Source organism: Anabrus simplex, chromosome 1 (assembly GCF_040414725.1).
Source record: "Anabrus simplex isolate iqAnaSimp1 chromosome 1, ASM4041472v1, whole genome shotgun sequence".
In the NCBI taxonomy this organism is placed as follows: domain Eukaryota; kingdom Metazoa; phylum Arthropoda; class Insecta; order Orthoptera; family Tettigoniidae; genus Anabrus; species Anabrus simplex.
This window is the reverse complement of record NC_090265.1, coordinates 498519304-498539000: the sequence shown is the minus strand read 5'-3', so window position 1 is coordinate 498539000 and position 19697 is coordinate 498519304. Positions and strand designations below refer to the sequence as shown.

At 37.8% G+C, this 19697-nt stretch overlaps 1 protein-coding gene across 1 annotated transcript in view; it reads right to left on the bottom strand.

Moving 5' to 3' along the window:
* The window catches only part of LOC136857016 (uncharacterized), a 227929-nt gene that overhangs the window by 143574 nt on the left and 64658 nt on the right, over positions 1–19697 (bottom strand). The window contains exon 2 of the mRNA XM_067135358.2: positions 555–812. Coding sequence (XP_066991459.2) covers positions 555–812 — 258 coding nt within the window. The remainder of the gene's footprint in view (positions 1–554; positions 813–19697) is intronic.

Here is a 19697-nt window from a genome sequence, read left to right as displayed (position 1 = left end):
GTTGTCAGCTCCCGCTTGGTGCGCTGTGCCAGCATACAGCGAGCCACCCGGTGACAAAGGAGCGTACCACTACAGGTTCAACGGTAAAGCATTCTTAAATTCAAACCCTTATTATTGTAGAAGACTTCCTCAGGAACAGTCAAGATTTTCTTCCCAAGACGCGGAGCAAAGTTCTCTGCAAAACGTAAAAAGTTTCACCTTGTTTTCTCAACACAGCATAAGCCCAAAAGCCCATATCATGTCTACTACAAGTACGAGCCGTGAAAGCATCTATGTTAACATTATTAATATTCATGCAGATATTTAAAAATTCACTCACAAATTTTTAGATTATCATTCCAGCATGCACTATCAAATAATGTATAGCCCTCTCGTTTGTCAACTTAAATACCTTCATAAAATTACATTCAAATCATTTTCTGAAATGCAGTGAAAAAACAAAACACAAATTAATCTATTTTTTGCTTCTGTATCCCTGTCTTAAGATTAAAAAAAAGTGTGGAGCATAAATTTAAAGATAACAGAGAAAAAAAATAGGAATATGATGACAGTACCTTTCTTCTCATCAGTGCAGGCCTTGCAATTTTTAGTAGACCCTCCACTTCCTTTCAGCACATTCTTCTCTCCAGGCACACCCCCCGATGGCTGACTGGCACTAGCAGCTGCCCATTGGGACGTTCCCAGGTTATTGTTTATATGAATAGGCCTCTTAGTTCCAGAACCATTCACACCACCTGGTCCCTTGTTGCCATTGGTAAAAGCAGAAGGTTTGTGATTGTTTAAAGTTGCTCCAACTCCATCCCACTTCTCATCTGCACACACACACACACATCATGGAATCAGGTCTTTCAGCATCCATATTCATTATATTGTTCTTCAGCTACCTCTATATCTTTTATCATCAAAAGTGTATTCCTAACAATCGACTTATTTTACCCCTGAGAAACTCTGTCCTTGTTTCATATCGCCCCACAATCTGGATCACCTGACACACAGAATTTTGCCAATTTAATTCACTCTTGCCACTGCAGATGATACAGCCACCATTTATCTAGACGAAACCTTTGAGGAGGTAGAAAATAAACTGTCAAGAGTGCTTGATGATGTAGCTATGTATTATGATAAAAACTATCTGAAGCCTAATGCTGGAAAAAATTAAGTCTGTTTATTCTCATGAGAAACAGAGATACTAAGCAAAACCAGAAAAAGTCAACATCTGTCCCACTGTAAGACTCTGAAATACCTGTAAGTGAAACAAGACTGCACTCTCTCATTCAAAGTCCACTGTGAAAACACAAAACTTTACCTCTTCAGACCAAAGACCAGAAGTGAATTTTATGTTTAACTTTCTTTCTTATAATGATCTACATAACTTAGATTTAGCAATAAAAAAAGTTGTGATCATGATGCAACACTTCTGTTCTCATGCAAGCAGTATGCAAGTGCAAGATAATCTCCTGAGGCAAATGTGGATCCAGAGTCTGCTGCCACAGGTGAGAGTCATTTTGCAAACTCAAAGCAAGTTTGCCATGGATAAGGTTGCTACTCCTGCAGACAAAATTTTCAACATTTCCACCTCTCTAAAATACAATCCACGCTATCCACATGGAGGTCAACCAGCTTATGAAATAACTTCATGATCTTTTGCGACAGATGGCAATACTTCAGACTCCCTCTCATTATCGGCGTCAGTCAAGTCACTCACTCAGTCACAGGTCTTCTCCAACCAACTCTACCAAAGGCATATGCTTGTACCATCACTGTTAATGTGAAAAAAAAAAAAAAAAAAAAAACAGAAATACAACACACCCTATATCTTCCAGTCAAACTCCAATGGCAACTACTAATGACAGTGAATGGTTGCCCATCTGATGGAAACTGCCTCTTTATCACTGATAGGAACAGTCAATATAAATTCCTGACTGGCACTGGCCCAAACTTGTGTTGTTTTCCTTTGACTTTCCCAAATGACCGTCATCTTCAAATCTGTCTGTGCTAACAACTCCACCATCCACACATATGGGACACTTCCTTTTAAAGCTTAACTTCAGCTTTCGTCATGAATGTTCATGAAATTCACTGTAGCTGATAGTGCTGTTCCATTACTAGGGTCTGTATTTTCTTGCTCATTAGCACCTCCTTCTTATTTGTCATAAGAGTATGAATGATAGTATTACAAGCCTCACTGTCCTGATCCAGCCTGTGGACTTTGATCAACCCAGTGTTAAAGCTCTCAAGGCCCAACCCCAACACCACGACAGCTTACACAAATTCACCCCTCCAAAATTCCAAGAGAAATTTGGCATTCCATGGTACATTTCATTTGCACCACACCAGGACCACCTCTCTCCTGCAGTCATTGCCACCTTGCCCCTGACCGACTCCAAATCGCTAAACTCAATACTCCGAAGGACCATGAGCGTCACTTCTTCACTTGATGCCTAAGAAAGATTAAAGTTGGCATCCTTGTGGAGATTACCGCACCATGAACTTGCAGACTATCCACGTCATCTCAATGACTTCAATCATCAACTAAACAGATACACTATTTTCCCCATCACCAAAGCCTACACCCAAATTCCAGTGAATCCAACTGACAACCCTAACATAGTAATAATCACTGCTTTCAGTTTATTTGAATAATTCCCCTCCACGACATTCGGGCTGTGCAACTATAATCAGACTTTCCAGTGATTCATCAACGAAGCACTACCTGGTCTGAAGTTAACCTTCACTTATGTTGAAAACATATTTGTGTTCTCTAAGAACACCAAACAAGATGGATGCCATCAAGATTCGTCTTTCAACAACTCTCAGTCTGGAATCCTTGTGAACGCTAGAAAGAGCACGTTAGTCTTTCCCAAGGTCAACTTTCTGGGATATGAAGCTCAGCGATGGGCACGCAACCACTACTGACAATTTCACCACTTTTCAGAATTTCCATCTCCTGAAGACAGCATGTAATCTGAAAGGTTTCTTGGGAATGGTCAATTTCTACTGATGCTTGCTTTCTTCCTTCCACATCAGAGAACCATACACCTCTTCATGCAGCTATAGCCAGTCAACATGGCTCTCAAACGCTATCCTGGACACCAAAACTAGCAACTGTATTTAGTGCCTGTACAACTGGCTTAACTTATTTACTTAATCGTATGGTGATTATAACTACAAATTTGTAAGTCCAGGTCCAAATGTTTCAGCCACTCTACAGCACTTTCTGAAAGATGAAACAGGTCGCTGGGGCTTCCGAATTAGGCATGAAGAAGGCACCACAGGATGACATGGTCCACGGTCTGTTCCTCTTCACTGCATTCACACATTGGAGAATCCATCCAACCCCACTTATGGCGTAAGAAATTGCAGCGTCCATGCCCAGTTCTCAGTCTGTTGAGGCGACACCATAGTTTTCTTGGGAGGTCGAATCCCTTCATTTTCTGGGTTGGATTTAGGTCAAGAGCATTTGTTCCTGATGTTGAAATTGACCACTCATCCCGCCAGCTCTCGTTTAGATTTAAATTATCCCTCAAGAGTTGGCCGGCGAGTATACTTGCTGGTCTCCAAGATCAAAGTCGTCGTGGCGATGGGTAACAAAATTCCTGGTGAACTGGTTATGAGGGAGATGACCAGATCTTCTTTGCTTCTCTAAGCAGGGCTTCCTTTCTCCCCAGGTGGGGTGGTGGGATATGACTAAGTACGGGTAACCAGTGGCAAGGTGTTGATTTTACAGTACCAGTTATGCAGCGCATGGTATCATTCAGCTTAGTATCCACTTTATGCACATGTGCATTTTCCAGCCATAAAACAGATGGCTCGTAGTTTGCGAGTCGGTTGCTGAGATGAAAACATGAAACTTCGGTCTTAGAAGCACTTGGGATCAAACGCCAAGATTTGAAGAATGTTGCCATTTTGACCAAGTCTGCTGAAAGAATGCCTTCTCCATCCTCAAAATTGAATGACTGCCTTAGCTAAGGCTACATTACCAGTACAGAATGAACCCTAGGCAACATTGGAATTGTCTGATGCATCAAATAAAGCTATCAGAGTCTGCCTACAGCAATATATCAACGACATGTGGCAGCCCTAGCCTTCTTTTCCAAGCAACTGTCGCTGAAGCAGACCAACTGCATATTATACTATTGCGAATTGCTTGTAATTTACAAAGCCATTCAGAATTTCCAGTACCACTTGCAGGTGCACTATCTAAAAGATCACAAACCACTGATCTATGCTTTTCAGCAATGTCATGACAAACTCCCACCAGTGCAAATGAACCAATTATCGTTCACCATGCAGTTCACAACAGATATACAGCACACTGAAGACATACCTAACGTGGTGGCAGATGACCTTTCTCATGTTGATGGAATTTCCAGCAACATACTGAATTTATTTTGGCAAAATCCCACACAGACAACGATGAACTTTGTGATGCCATGAACAGTAATTCAGCACTTTAATCACAAATTCCAGGAAACAACAGAGAACTTATCTGTGATACATCAACAAAATGACAGAGACCTTCCATCACCACAACATACTGCTGACAAGCTTCGCCTACTTCACGATCAGTCACCTAGGCACCAGGTATACTGCCTGTTGGTATAAGAACACTTCTTGAGGCCATTCATGCAAAGAGATTGTCGCACATGGGTGTGAGCCTACTGGGTTTGTCAACACAACAAAGTTACCCGTCATAACAGTGCTTGATGGGTGACGTCACTTTGCCTTCTGCACACTCCCAATACATGCATCTAATCAGCCCATTTCCACCTACTGAAAACTAAAGATATTGTCTGACTGCTGTAGATCAATTCTTCCACATGCTAGAAGTCTGGCCACTCGAATGGAAAGTTTTGTTTCAGTTTTGAGTTAATTTATAAGTGTGAAGTTATAACAGTACAACAAAATTTTTAGAAAATACCTGAAAAAGGGAAACATTTATTATCTGATTATACCCAATTAGTTTTGAGAGTTATAAACAAATGGAAAGTGTCGCCAAAGTTTTCGCACTTGAGATCACCAGCTCGCATCACAATGGGCTCATTGGCAAAGTGTCTCATAGTGTATTGGCATTGCTGGTGGCTCCATGTAGCCTACGCAGTGGCCTCCACGGTATGCACTAGACATGCGTCTTGGTAGGTGTGCTATTTACCAACTGATGAGCCCAACTTAGCACACTGGGGCAAAACACTGGCAACCAGAAACGAGTTGGTTGGAAAATTTATAATGTCCAATAACGGACCAACTATATTGGTATTATAAATTTACTCGTTTGGAACAAATATTTCAGGTTCCCTGAGGGAATCAATATCTTTATTATGCAACCAAGGAAAGGAGGACCCCCAGTGATGATATCTGCTTGTGACATAATGCCTACAACTCGCTCTGGGTGAAAGGTGAGATTTCCTGATTATTTCCAATTCTAGACGACTGGACATACTGTGTGGTGTGGTGTGGTGAAACACTCAGTCAGTCAGACTCTAAAAAATCTTCTCGCACAGAGGGCTGTATATATATATATATATGTTGTACCACTTCACTGTGTACAATAAAGTTTATCCAGAGCAAAAATTGCGGCTATGCTGTTCGAACACCAGACATGGAACGTCAACTTGTGCTTGAATGATAAGAAAATGATACTCCCGTCAGGTAAAAGAAGGGAAGAAATTACAGAAGGCAGTGATAAAAGATGACATCGATATATTGTTAAAATATGCTTATCGAAAGAAAAAAACTTCGGTTTTACTGGACATACTGTACCGGGAACGCCGCTACGAGAGAAGTCCGAAGTATGTTTGTTGAACTTCGCGCGAAGTGGAAGGTAGGCAGCCCGCCGAACGCAGTGACGTACCCAGCAAGTGACGAGGCCGCCACAAGCCAGCTATACGCGACCATATATGGTAATGTTCAAGCTTACCCTCAAAAGTACATTTTGCGCTACTTTATCGCTATGTATAATATAACTATTTATAATAGTTTATTTAAATCTGCCTTGATCAATACACTCATTAAATGAAAGAAACATTATTAATTAAACCATACATGTTTCGGGAAATCTCAACCATTCCCTTCATCAGTGGTTGTGTTATTCTTTGATCTAACCACTGATGAAGGGAATGTTTGAGATTTCCCGAAACATGTATGGTTTAATTAATAATGTTTCTTTCATTTAATGAGTGTATTGATCAAGGCGGATTTAAATAAACTATTATAAATAGTTATATTATACATTCAGACCAGTCAATACAGACCTAACACAATATTAACCTATCATGGTTAAGTTTATTAACTTTATCGCTATTTCGACACTGCCATCTTAAAAACCATTACAATGGACGTAATCTGTCAAGTTTTCAAGAAAATCCACCCAGTATTATAGGAGTTATAAGGGTAGATAATACCCAGGTTCTAGACACTTCCACGCGAACGGGTATAAAAGGAGGACCACCCGACCTACGAATTCAGTATCTGTCACTCCGCCGTCTCTGTGACATGGGTGACAGGAGGAGTATTGTGTGTGTCGAACTTCTAGTTGACAGTCTTCGAAATCCAAGTATTGGAACTTCGGTATTTTCTCTAAGTTATGTGTCGGGACTTTATCATATTCTTGAAGTGCCTGATTGGGACATCGTTATTTTCTGCGAGCATCGTGTTGGAACTTTGTCATATTGATACATTGGAACTTTGTTATTTTTCGTGTGTCGTGATTGGACGTTGATATTTTCTTAAAGTGCCATATAAGAACTTCGTTATTTTTCTGAAGCGTCTCATTGGAACTTGGTTATTTTCGCCAAGTGTCGTGGTAAGACTTTATTATTTTCTTAAGGTGACATACTGGAACATTGTCATCGGAACTTTACTTTCTTTGAGTGTCGTGTTGGGACTTTAATATTTTGACACATTGGAACTTTGTTATTTCTACACATTGGAACTTTGTTTTCTTGAAGTGCCACATAGGGACTTAGTTATCCGACGATGATTGAAAGGACTTTGAATTTTCACGAGTGTTGTGTAGCACACTGAACTTACGTTTCGAACTTATTCGAACTTGTATTTTGTTAATCAATTTCTGGAACATTGAAATTTTCCGAGCGTGTAGGATGAACTTGTGCCCTACCGACATTAACTTTCGTGTGAACGATATGACTTGATTTTCCAAGTGCCTCATTGAACTTACGTCTTGTAAAAACTGTGGAACTTAGGGGACGTGCAATATTACGTTTAATTGTGAAATATGCAATATTTCCCAAGTGCTGCACGGGGACTTGTGTTTTGATTCTTATCCTCATTAAAGACTGTGACAATTCAGAATACGCATGTCGCGTTCCCAGAAAGCCTAGAACTTTCCAGTAGTTTGAGTGAATCCATAATTTATGAAGGCAGACTTTTTCTTTCAAATATCATTTTCTTTAATGGCTATTCACTTCGCCTATCGACGGAACAGGACAGTTTCCGAGTGCGATTTATTCAGTTCATTGCCAATGTGTTTTAAATCTTCAGAACTATGCATTTAGAACTGTAGTGACAGTAATCCTCTAGAACATTCTGACTTAGAGTAAGCTTGTGTTATGAACTTGCATTTCTACCTGTACAAAGTCAAAATCACCTTGTTCTTCGAGTGATTATGCCAGAACGTTTTGATTTAATATCCAGAGTGCAGTAACAATCATTAAAAGGTTATATCTGTTCAGACAGTGCCATGAATGTGTGGAGTGCCGTGCAGAAAACTCAAGTGTGAATTACGTCTCAAATCGAACCCAGGAACGTGTGGCAATCTTCGAGACATTCCAGAACCTCAAGACATTCCAGAACACCTCATCCGAGCAGGTGTGGTCCCTGCCCAGGCAATGTCCAGCGCCATCCCAGGACTCAGAGGTACCAACCAGCCACGACACTTCCATGCTGCTGTACGAAGGTGATATGAACTTGCTTTTGACGATCAATAAACTCAATTTATCAAAGAATCTCTAAAATTGATAACTATACCCCTCTCTGTACCAACTCCAATGATAAAGCCACTCCCTAGGATAAGATCCATGCTCGTTAATTTAATATCAAGCGCCTTATAGATATGAACACTTTTTACGAGTACAATACTAGCAGAGGAATACACAAAGCTTTTGGAGGAAGACTGATTGAGAAGAGAAAAATAGATAAGAGTTGGAGATAAATAATAACAAACATCTTCACGAGCAATAGAAGTCATCGGCGAGATAGAATTTGTAACATTTCTTAATATAAAGCTACACATTTTAATTGGCAGAGTACCGTAGTACTACATCACGGGAGACCATCAAGAACTTGTATACAACGAAAGAAATTCAATATTAAGAAGTCGCAGAAGAAGAATAATTGTTGCGCAAGAAATAGAAAGAATTATATTGTGGTTTAATTGAAGCTTTAACAGACATAGAGAAAGACTCTAAAATATCATAAGCCACATAATAAGAAGCAGCAATCAGACTACTAAGTAGCTCATAGTAGACTTTTTCCCAGCAGATAACGAAATTGACCATGTTGATCTGTTTTTCCATGTTCACCACCAGGCAGAGGCTACCTAGATGATGGTATCATGATCGACAAGTCCAGCCCATGAGAGTCGGAGACGAGCGAAGACCATCCCAAACGTTCCCGACAGGCTAATGTGATGCCGTGAACCCGGACACCACATGTCCTAATCAATTGGACATGTGGCAGCAGCAACGAGAGCGGGAGGAAAAGATAAGCCTTGATATTCTTCTAGTAAGTAGCTTAGATATTTGTTATTTGGAAAATGCCATTTATATTTGCATTCTTTACTCGAAAGTGCTATTTTTAAGTGTCCTATAAGAGTGATTGTTACGTGAATGGTTATCTGAATTCACAGTATCAGAGGTTAGTAGGTAATCTTCTAACATGCAAGGCAAATCCATTGATATAGGGAGCGATTATCCAGTGATAACTTATTTTCTTTTTGCGTTCGAAATGTTGCCCAAGTGAAGGAAAGGAGGTTAGTTCATGGAAATGCGATATTAAGCCATATTGTGTTTGACATTAGGTCTATGATAATGCATGTACAATCAACCTGAGGTAAGATATGATCATGGAAAGGTTGTTATAACATCGTTGCAAGACATGACGATTAATTTATGGAATTCGAAGAAAGTTTGAGAATAAAATAGGATATTTGATGGATGAATAACGGCGAGGAGGTAATGTGCGTCAAGTTAAAGTGAATTGTGATGATGTTACAGTATTAAGATGAGACATGAGGCGTGTTATATGAAATAAACGAATTGTATAGGAAGAATAGTAATATGGTAGGAGTAATGATGATGCTGATGATGATTATTATTATTATTACATCACAAATGATGAGAGAGATAGTCTCTAGAAATGAAATGAGGTCAATTGCTGCTATTCGAGATAAATAATAATAATAATAATAATAATAATAATAATAATAATAATAATAATAATAATAATAATGGCTTCTCAAACATATGTTAGTCCTTCAGGAAGCTTTATACAATGTCAATTACATTCCAAATATCGTATCTAACTTAGCAACTACTTATATGATCATCAAAAACGATTCCACACATAGATGATATTCGGAATGCGATTTATGTCTGTAGAATTTCCTAACCATAGATATTTTTACTCTGGTAAACTAAGCTCAGAAGTTTATTTACTTATATCATATGATATCACTGGTGACATTCATCAGTAAAGGTTGATGATAACAGAGTCTTCTCACAAACCCTACTGCCTAATATTTAATTGAATTAGTTTAGATGCTTGTTAGATGTGAGTGATAGTTTGAATATTAGGACACATATAACTTCTGAACTGGCAATTAAGGATATATATTTTTTTTTTTCTTTTGAAATTAGTATTTCTTTAACGAGCAACTTATGAATAATTATAATAATATTTTGGTTATTTACGTTAAATAGAAGAATGGCTTAAGAGTTATCTTTTCCTCAATGCCAACGAGATACTGTATCGAAAACTCAGGAAAGTTAGACAGGTGAAATGCTTGGGACACTTGGAAAGAATGTTTCTCTGACAATTGATATCCCTGATAACTGAATGTGAGAATTACTAGCAAAATGAGTTTATCATAGCGCGAATTAAGTTGGGAAATAATTAATTAAATCGAGTGAAAGTTTACAGGAACAGATTATGTAATGTTGGAAGAAGGTTGTAAACATGATCTTGATTTTAAGTATTAAAAAAAAAAAGTCAATATCTTGCATCAGACATTTTCACACTACTCTCAATCAAAGGTGTAATGTTTGATTTTTTCTTTCTTGTTAATTACTTGGAGGCCTCCAATTTTGAAATACTTTGAAAGCATTTGATGAGATGCGACATCGATGAATCATTATTCATTTCTTTAATGGTATTTCAACGCACTTAAAGTTCTTTTTCAAGATTTCATTCATTCTTTTTTTAATAAATGGTATTGTTTAAAATTGCTTATTCTTTCAATGACATACTAGATTATGGACTTAGTTTGTAAGTAAACACAGATTAAGAATTGTGTTACTTTATTTGGATATGAACCGGTTTCGCGATTTCGAGACGTCCGTTTGCGTAGGTTTGTCATCTGATGGTTTACCACGACGATGTTTTCTCTAGTTTCGGGACTCATAGCCCAGAATTTTTTGTTATATTTTGGAAACTGACATTGTCTTTGAGCTAGCCTGGATCTCACTCGACCCTACCTGGACGCGGGACGGCGCATGAGAAATTGGCGCCCAGCATGTTTGCAAAGAGAAAGACACCGCAGAACCTAAAATAAACGTTCGGCGCATAAAAAATTGGCCTAACAGTGAGGCAAGAAAGAGAGAAAGACGCCATGGGCGTGGGACTCAGAAATAAGTGTTGGGAGCAATAAGAATTTTGGCCCGATAGTGTGGCAAAAGAAGAAAACACCCAATGTACATTGCTAAAGAAAAACACCCACCAGAGGACTTGAAATATCCAGTGCAAAGGAAAGGATAAGTGGATGCCTGACAATGGCAGGAGAAGAGACAAGAGAACAGAGTGAAGAAAGAGTTAGCGAGAGACGAGAATTAATGTGAACAACAAACAGAGCAAGATGTTATTTTTTTAAGGTAGTAATTTAGAAATATAGGTAGGATATTAGTCTAAGATTTGATATTGATTATGAGAAGTCACGGTATGCATAGTTTCTTTAAAGAAATATAAAAAAATGTTTAATATGAGATTGGGAGCTAGATAAAATTAGAATCACGTTTCTTGAGTCAAACATCCTGAGTTTTCAAACAAAAATGGGACAAGGTCGTTTGTGAAACCTAGTCTAGGTAGCTAAGCCAACTTCCAGAAAACATATGTATATTTATGAAGTATAGTTATAAGAATATTGTAGGGTAAGCTATTACACATAGAGCAATTTTACAAAAATTACAGAATATTTAAAAACATTATCCACATGACGACATTGAACCTCATGAAAATGCAATCTGAAGAATACCAGAGAGGACAAGAAGAGAAGTGGACAAGAACAGAAGAAGCAATAAAGAGTAACAGAGAAGAGATGCAAAAGACGAGGGAAGAGCAAGGAGGATTATTTGAGATGTTGAAACAGATGATGGAAGAAATGAATAGAAAGCAAGATGAGAAACAACAGGAGATGATGGAAGAAATTAATAGAAAGCGAGATGAGAAACAACAGATGATGGAAGAAATTAATAGAAAGCGAGATGAGAAACAACAGGAGATGATGGAAGAGTTCAGAAAGTGTGATGAAGAAGCAAGAAAGGAAAGGCAGGAAGAGATGAGGAAACAGGAAGGGAAACAGAGGGATCTGATAGAAGAAATTAACATGAAGCATGAAGAGATGAAGGAGGAGATGAAGAGAGGTCAACGAGAACAGAGAGAAGAAATGAATAAGAGACATGAAGAGATGAAGGAGGAGATTGGAAAAATAGGATCCAAAGTGGTCAAAATCAAGAGCGACATGGACGAATGGAAAGAAAAAATAAGTGGGATAATGGGGAAGAAAAAGAAAGAGATTCAGGAAGAAGAAAATAAGATCAGAGGTGAGTTGTCAGAGAGTAGGAACTACCTCCAACATTTGAAAGAGGACGAAATAAAAACGTTAACTGAGAGCATCGTAAGGTTAAATGTCGATTCACAAGAAAAATGGAAACAATGTGAAGAGAAGATCGATAAGGTAAATGATGGAATTCAGATGGTGAATAGAGATATAGAAGTAAAGTTCATAGTTGCTAAGGATCAAATCAGTGACAAGCTAAGCATAATGGAGGAAGAGATAAAGCGAAATAAAGAAGAGGCTAGCCAGAGAATGGATAAAACAGAGGAAGGGATCCAGCAGATTCAAAAACAAATGCAAGAAATCCGTGAGGATACTCAGGTGACAAAAACAGCTATGTCGTGCTGGCAGTGAGAGACAGAAAGCTATAGAGCTGCAAATAAACGATAGAGAAGTTACGCCTACGGTGATAACACAGTCTAACCATACTAATGGGGAGATAAACATAGAAAATGGTAATAATGGGAGTCTTGCTGTCATTAATATCATTAAAACGTACGACGACAGGCCGAAACACTTTAATGATACAGCCAGCATCTCACCCAAGCGATCCTCACGGAGATGGAGAATTACTTCAAAGACAATAACATTCCCGAAGAGAAAAAGCTAAAGGTCATAGAAAGGCATCCAGACTCAAATCCAAGTCTATGATTCCAGGCATTCAAGTACACATTCCATGAATACAGTGATTTTAAAACAGCTTTCTTACGAAGATTCTGGAACTCAGAGGTGCAACAAAACCTCAGGTTAGAGCTCTATTCAAGGAAGTATGCATCGAATGGACAAACCAGATACAGCGACTATTTTGCATATCAATTTAATCGCTTCCAATATTTCGATTCACCACCCAGTGAGTTAGAGGCCATCAAAACCATACAGAGACAGTTCCCACCAGAAGTCCAAAAATTGCTAGCTGCTGCAAATATAGAGACTGCAGTGAAGATGGAGGACACTCTTAAGCAGATAGATATGAGTAATGTGCCGCACACCAGTAGGATAATTAGAAATGTAAATGGTGAGGAAACTATCAATATGGTAATTCAAGAAGAGATAGGCAGAGACATGTCTGATGAACAAAGGAAAATAAGTAGGAAAAGAGAATGGAATAGTCTAGAGGACAGAAGGAAAGAAGAGGAAAGATGTAAATGCGGGAGGAATTCCTATAGTCGTGAAGGATACACAGGAAATAGAAAATATAGACCATACTCGCAATATAGGAACCAGTTCAGAGAAGGAAGAGAAAGGTATAATGCTGGAAGAAGAATGGAATATGAAAGAAGGAACAGTCAAGACAATCAAGTTAGGGAATGTTATAATCGGAGATACATCCAAGAACAAAAAGAAGCCAGAAATGGTCAAGATAAGTGGGAGAGAGCAATCCGAGATAAGGACGCCAATGAAGATGTAGATGGGGCTGAAAGTCTTGAGCTACAGATGTACAAACATTGGAAACAAGAAGAGCAAAGACTCGACCCAAATGCTAAGGATTTTGAATGCAGAAGGGAAAAAGATAGGATTATAAGTAAAAAAACTGCCAATTTCCATATAGATGGGGAGATAGAAAATGTCGAAGACGCAAGGGACAACAAAATTGTAAGTTATTTAATTGCACAAATTGATTTGTGGGAGATAGATTCAGAGGAATTAATAAAAGATATATCAGGGAATCCCAGGAAGAATAAATATAACTTACCCATTATAGTATCAAGATTACATAAAATCAGTTTCATGGTCCGTATCGCACTTCAATAGATTCACAATTATTTATTATTTTCCACCTAGTCGATACAATGGTGCTTTGTCAATTTTATATATTTTTCATCTAAACAGTGTTATGTGGCTGAAGATGTTGATAAAATACGAAACATGTACCACTTTTAACAATTAAATTGCCTTAAGCAATCATTCTATCGACTAGGTGGAAAATAATAAATAATTGTGAATCAATAGTAGCAAGAATTGGTAATATGAGGGTACACTGTCTCATAGATTTAGGTGCCAGTATTAGTGTAATATCAAAGGAGCTTTTTCAAGAGACAGATGAGAAGGAGAGATTGTTGACGATACCTGTATCAAAGGTTAAAATATGTGGAATAATACTGGATAAAATGGTGGAATGCAAAATTCAAACATATTTGGAGATCAGTTTCGGGAAGATGAATTTCGAACACCCATTCATCATTATGAATAAAATTAAGTATAACATTATATTGGGGATAGATTTTATGATGGTGATGGTATGACAATCGACATGGTAAAGCAAGAAGTAAGATACCCTATATCTGGTGAAGATGCAGGCCATATCCAAGAAAGGATGAAAATAAATGGAAATATCTATATAGCTGATGGCATGGAAGTAAAAGAGGAAGAAGTAGATGCTCGAATGAGAGAAAATCATGAATATGAGATGGGAGAAGAGATGAGCATGATACAAGAAAGAGTACTGAATAGTATCGAGAAGGTTATGGTTATTGAAGAAGAAAATGAGGTACCGAATATAGGAGAGGCTGTTGCCAATGCTAAAATATTGCCAGTGGAAAAGTCAAGATTAAATGAGATTTTGCAGAAATATTCTGAAGTATTTAAAGAGAAACCCAGACAGATTCCAAATTTCACATACAAGTTGTTGGTAAATGACTGGACACCATACAGGGGTAAATTATATGGCATACCAGAGAAGCATTTTCCAGAAGTCAAGAAATTGATAAAAGAGATGGAAGTCGATGGTATAATAGTTAAAACTCCCACTCCATATTTAAATCCCTTGGTCATTGTGATGAAAAGCAATGGGAAACGTAGGATATGTTTGGATGCCAGGCAGTTAAATGAGAAATTAATACCCAACTACAACCAAGTACCAAAAATTAAGGACATTATTAGGAAATTCAAAGACATGAAATATTTTACTACCATGGATTACACCTCGTCATATCATCATATCATCCTGGAGGAAAAATCAAAATTACTGACCGGATTTATGTTTGATAACCAAACATATGCCTATTGTAGACTCCCATTCAGACTAAAGAATAGTTGTGCAGTCCTAATAAGAGCTTTGGACAGGAATCTAATGCCAGAAGTAAAGGAATTCCTGGTCTATTATGTGGATGACCTGGTTTTAGCAACCAGAACATTTCAAGATCATTGTGATAAACTGACAAAGTTACTAGAAAACCTGAAGGAAACTGTATTTAAGATAAACTTGGGGAAGTCAAAATTTTGTCAGGAAGAAGTATTATTCGTCGGACATGATCGATGGTGAAGCAGTACGACTGAATCCTCTGAAAATTAAGGCAGTATGTGAATTTCCTTGTCCGAGACGAATCAAACAAGTCAGGCAATTCCTTGGAATAACTTTATTCTTCGCAGACCATTGTAGGGACTATACCCAAACGGCAGCACCATTGCAAGATTTAATGAAATCGAACAACAGGTGGAAATGGGATGAAAGAGCGGAGAAAGCATTTCAAGAAATGAAGACGTTAATGGCTAAAAGTATAAAATTGGGTTATCCAGATTATGGAAAGGAATTCATAATTCAATCAGATGCTTCTAATATAGGCATAGGGGCATGTCTATACCAAGAGGAGGAAAAAATCCATAGAAACGAACGTATTTAGAATTTACTAGTCGAAAAATAAGGAGCCACAAAGTAAATTATACGACCATGAAACAGGAGTTACTGGCGATAGTTTATGCATTACAACAGTGGAGGAAAATCTATGGATATCAGATAACAGGAAGATCTGACCACAAGGCACTCATACTCAGTTTGAAGGCTGCAATGACGAGTGAAAGGATAACTAGATGGATGCTATTCGCTCAGCAATTCCAGATCAAAATTGAGCATGGTAAAAGAAAGGATAACATACTGGCAGATGCTCTAAGTCGGAATCTTATTGGAAAAGAGGACGAAAGCCATGAGATAGAATTAATCTCGCAGGATGAAGAACTATTGGAGAAACTTAAAGATTTGAAAAATTTACAAGCAGATGGAAAGTTGAAGCAAATTATAGGTAAATTACAAAAGCGCCGATCATGTTTAAACACAAAAATAACGCAGACGTATACAATCAAACAAGGGCTGTTAATGGCTACATTGGGGAAAAGTAAAGAAGGGATGCGAATTGTGTTACTTTTCATATTGCAGAGAGAGATGATCTGGCACGTATATACAATAACTGGACATGGGGGTATAGAGAAGGTTACTCAACTCATTTTAGAAAAATTCACTTGGAGAGGAATAAGGAGGTCAGTGAAAAACAGTGAGAACCTGTGATGTTTGCCAGAAGATAAAACATGGGAACTGTTTGGTGAGGCACGAGCCAAAGGCAATACTACCACAGAGAGCGAAAGAAATCTATGCCAGACATATTTGGGAAGTTACCAGCAGCCAAAAGGGGACATAGATTTATAGTTGTGGTCATAGATATATTTTCAAAATATGTATCACTCCAACCAATCCATCGAGCCAATTCAAAACAGGTGTTACAGCATTTGATAAAGTATATATTGACAAAAAAGGGAAAACTAAGAAAGATATAGGGGAACTCAGTTCACGTCAACGCAATTCCAAAAGGCTATGACAGAACTAGGAATTAAGTACATCCTGTGTTCCGTAAGACATCCAGCGGCTAATCCTGTGGAAAGATGCATGAAACAGATCGCAAAATTCTGTCGCATATATTGCTCAGATTGCCATTGGAAATGCATAGATGTAATTGAGATAATCGAAAACAGCATTAATTATACCATACATGAATCAACGGGACAGGTACCAAGTATTGTACATTACAACATGTACCCAACAAGACCATGGGACGCAGTTATCAAACAGGATAATGAGCAGAGACTAAGCCAAGATCAGATCAATCAGCTGGTCAGAGACAGGATGTACCGACAGTCTCAGAGAACACTGAGGAGAGTACAACATAAGAGATTCCACCCTAAGCTGAAGATTCCATCCTAAGCTGAAGGAAGGTGACCTTGTATTAATCAAGAAACCAACAGTTTCCAATGTATCAGCGAAAATATTTTTAAAATTTCTGCATTTATTCGATGGACCATTCGTAATAAGTAAATCGTTCAATAATAACACATATGAAGTCGAAGACGTGGATGGTACATACAAAGGTACTGACAATTCCGCCAACATCAAGATTAATATTAAGGAAGAGTGAAGAGGAGAGAGTAAATAACATTTCCAAGCAGGCAAAGAAGATATAACAGTATCTTACATATGAAATGAGTGTAACAAAATGACGAAAAAAGAAAAAGGAAAAAAAAGACAGATCCATTGAAATGAAAGGAAAGTCAGAATGTGGCAAAGGACATTGAAAATTCAAGTTCTAATATGAATATGTGTACATATATCGCAAGCAATATATTTAAAATAACGCAGGAGGAGTAATGTGCCATTTCACTGTGTACAATAAAGTGTATATCCGGAGCAAAAATGGCGGCTATGTCGTACAAACGCCAGAAATGGAACATCAACTTGTGCTTGAATGATAAGAAAATGATACTCCCGTCAGGTAAAAGAGGGGAAGAAATTACAGAAGGCGGTGAGAAAAGAGAAGAGAAAAATAGATAAGAGTTGGAGATAAATAATAACAAACATCTTCACGAGCAATAGAAGTCATCGGCGAGATAGAATTTGTAACGTTTCTTAATATAAAGCTACACAATTTAATTAGCAGAGTACCGTAGTACTACGTCACGGGAGACCATCAAGAACTTGTATACAACGAAAGGAATTCAATATTAAGAAGTCGCAGAAGAATAATAATTGTTGCGCAAGAAATAGAAAGAATTATATTGTGGTTTAATTGAAGCTTTAACGGACATAGATAAAGACTCTAAAATATCATAAGCCACAAAATAAGAAGCAGCAATCAGACTACTAAGTACCTCATGGTAGGCTTTTTCCCAGCAGATGACGAAATTGACCATGTTGATCTGTTTTTCCATGTTCACCACGCAAGAAACCGGCTACGTCATGCGCTAGACATACGGAGGCAGAGGCTACCTAGATGATGGTATCACGATCGACAAGTCCAGCCCATGAGAGTCGGAGACGAGCGAAGACCATCCCAAACGTTCCCGACAGGCTAATGTGATGCCGTGAACCCGGACTCCACATGTCCTAATCAATTGGAAATGTGACAGTAGCAACGAGAGCGGGCGGAAAGGATAAATCTTGACATTCTTTTGGTAAGTAGTTTAGATATTTGTTATTTGGAAAATACCATTTATATTTGCATTCTTTACTCGAAAGTGCTATTTTTAAGTGTCCTATAAGAGTGATTGTTACGTGAATGGTTATCTGAATTCACAGTATCAGAGGTTAGTAGGTAATCTTCTAACATGCAAGGCAAATCCATTGATATAGAAAGTGATTATCCAGTGATAACTTATTTTCTTTTTGCGTTCGTAATGTTGCCCTTGGTGAAGGAAAGGAGGTTAGTTCATGGAAATGCGATATTAAGCCATATTGTGTTTGACATTAGGTCTATGATAATGCATGTACAATCAACCTGAGGTAAGATACGATCATGGAAAGGTTGTTTATAACATTGTTGCAAGACATGACGAGATAATTTATGGAATTCGAAGAAAATTTGAGAATAAAATAGGATATTTGATGGATGAATAACGGCGAGGAGGTAATGTGCATCAAGTTAAAGTGAATTGTGATGATGTTACAGTATTAAGATGAGACATGAGGCGTGTTATATGAAATAAATGAATTGTATAGGAAGAATAGTAATATGGTAGGAGTAATGATGATGCTGATGATGATTATTATTATTACATCACAAATGAAGAGAGAGATAGTATCTAGAAATGAAATGAGGTCAATTGATGCTATTCGAGATAAATAATAATAATAATAATAATAATAATAATAATAATAATAATAATGGCTTCTCAAACATATGTTAGTCTTTCAGGAAGCTTTATACAATGTCAATTACAATCCAAATATCGTATCGAACTTAGCAACTACTTATATGATCATCGAAAACGATTCCACACATAGATGATATTCGGAATGCGATTTATGTCTGTAGAATTTCCTAACCATAGATATTTTTACTCTGGTAAACTAAGCTCAGAAGTTTATTTACTCACATCATATATCACTGGTGACATTCACAAGTAAAGGTTGATGATAACAGAGTCTTGTCACAAACCCTATTGCCTAATATTTAATTGAATTAGTTTAGATGCTTGTTAGATGTGAGTGATAGTTTGAATATTAGGACACATATAACTTCTGAACTGGCACTTACTAGCAAGCTACCCGTGCTTCGCTAAGGTATTATACTGAAATTTATAATTGAATGCTTATTGTTTTAGATATATAATCTGCCGAAATTCGCGATCTGACTCGTTTACTGCGAGAATCCGCCAAAATGCGCGATCTGACTGGTTTTCTAATAGATTACAGCAAGTTTCCTCCCATTTTTCAATCTTTCTTTCCAGCAATCGAATTCGTACTTCCCGGGCTAGTTCCAAGTACTCCAGTTGGGTCCCTAAATCTTTGCCATCTTTTCCTATAAGCATTTTTAATATGGATCAAATCCTTCAGGAGATCCGGCGTGGTGTCGTCTTGGGTGCCTTGGCA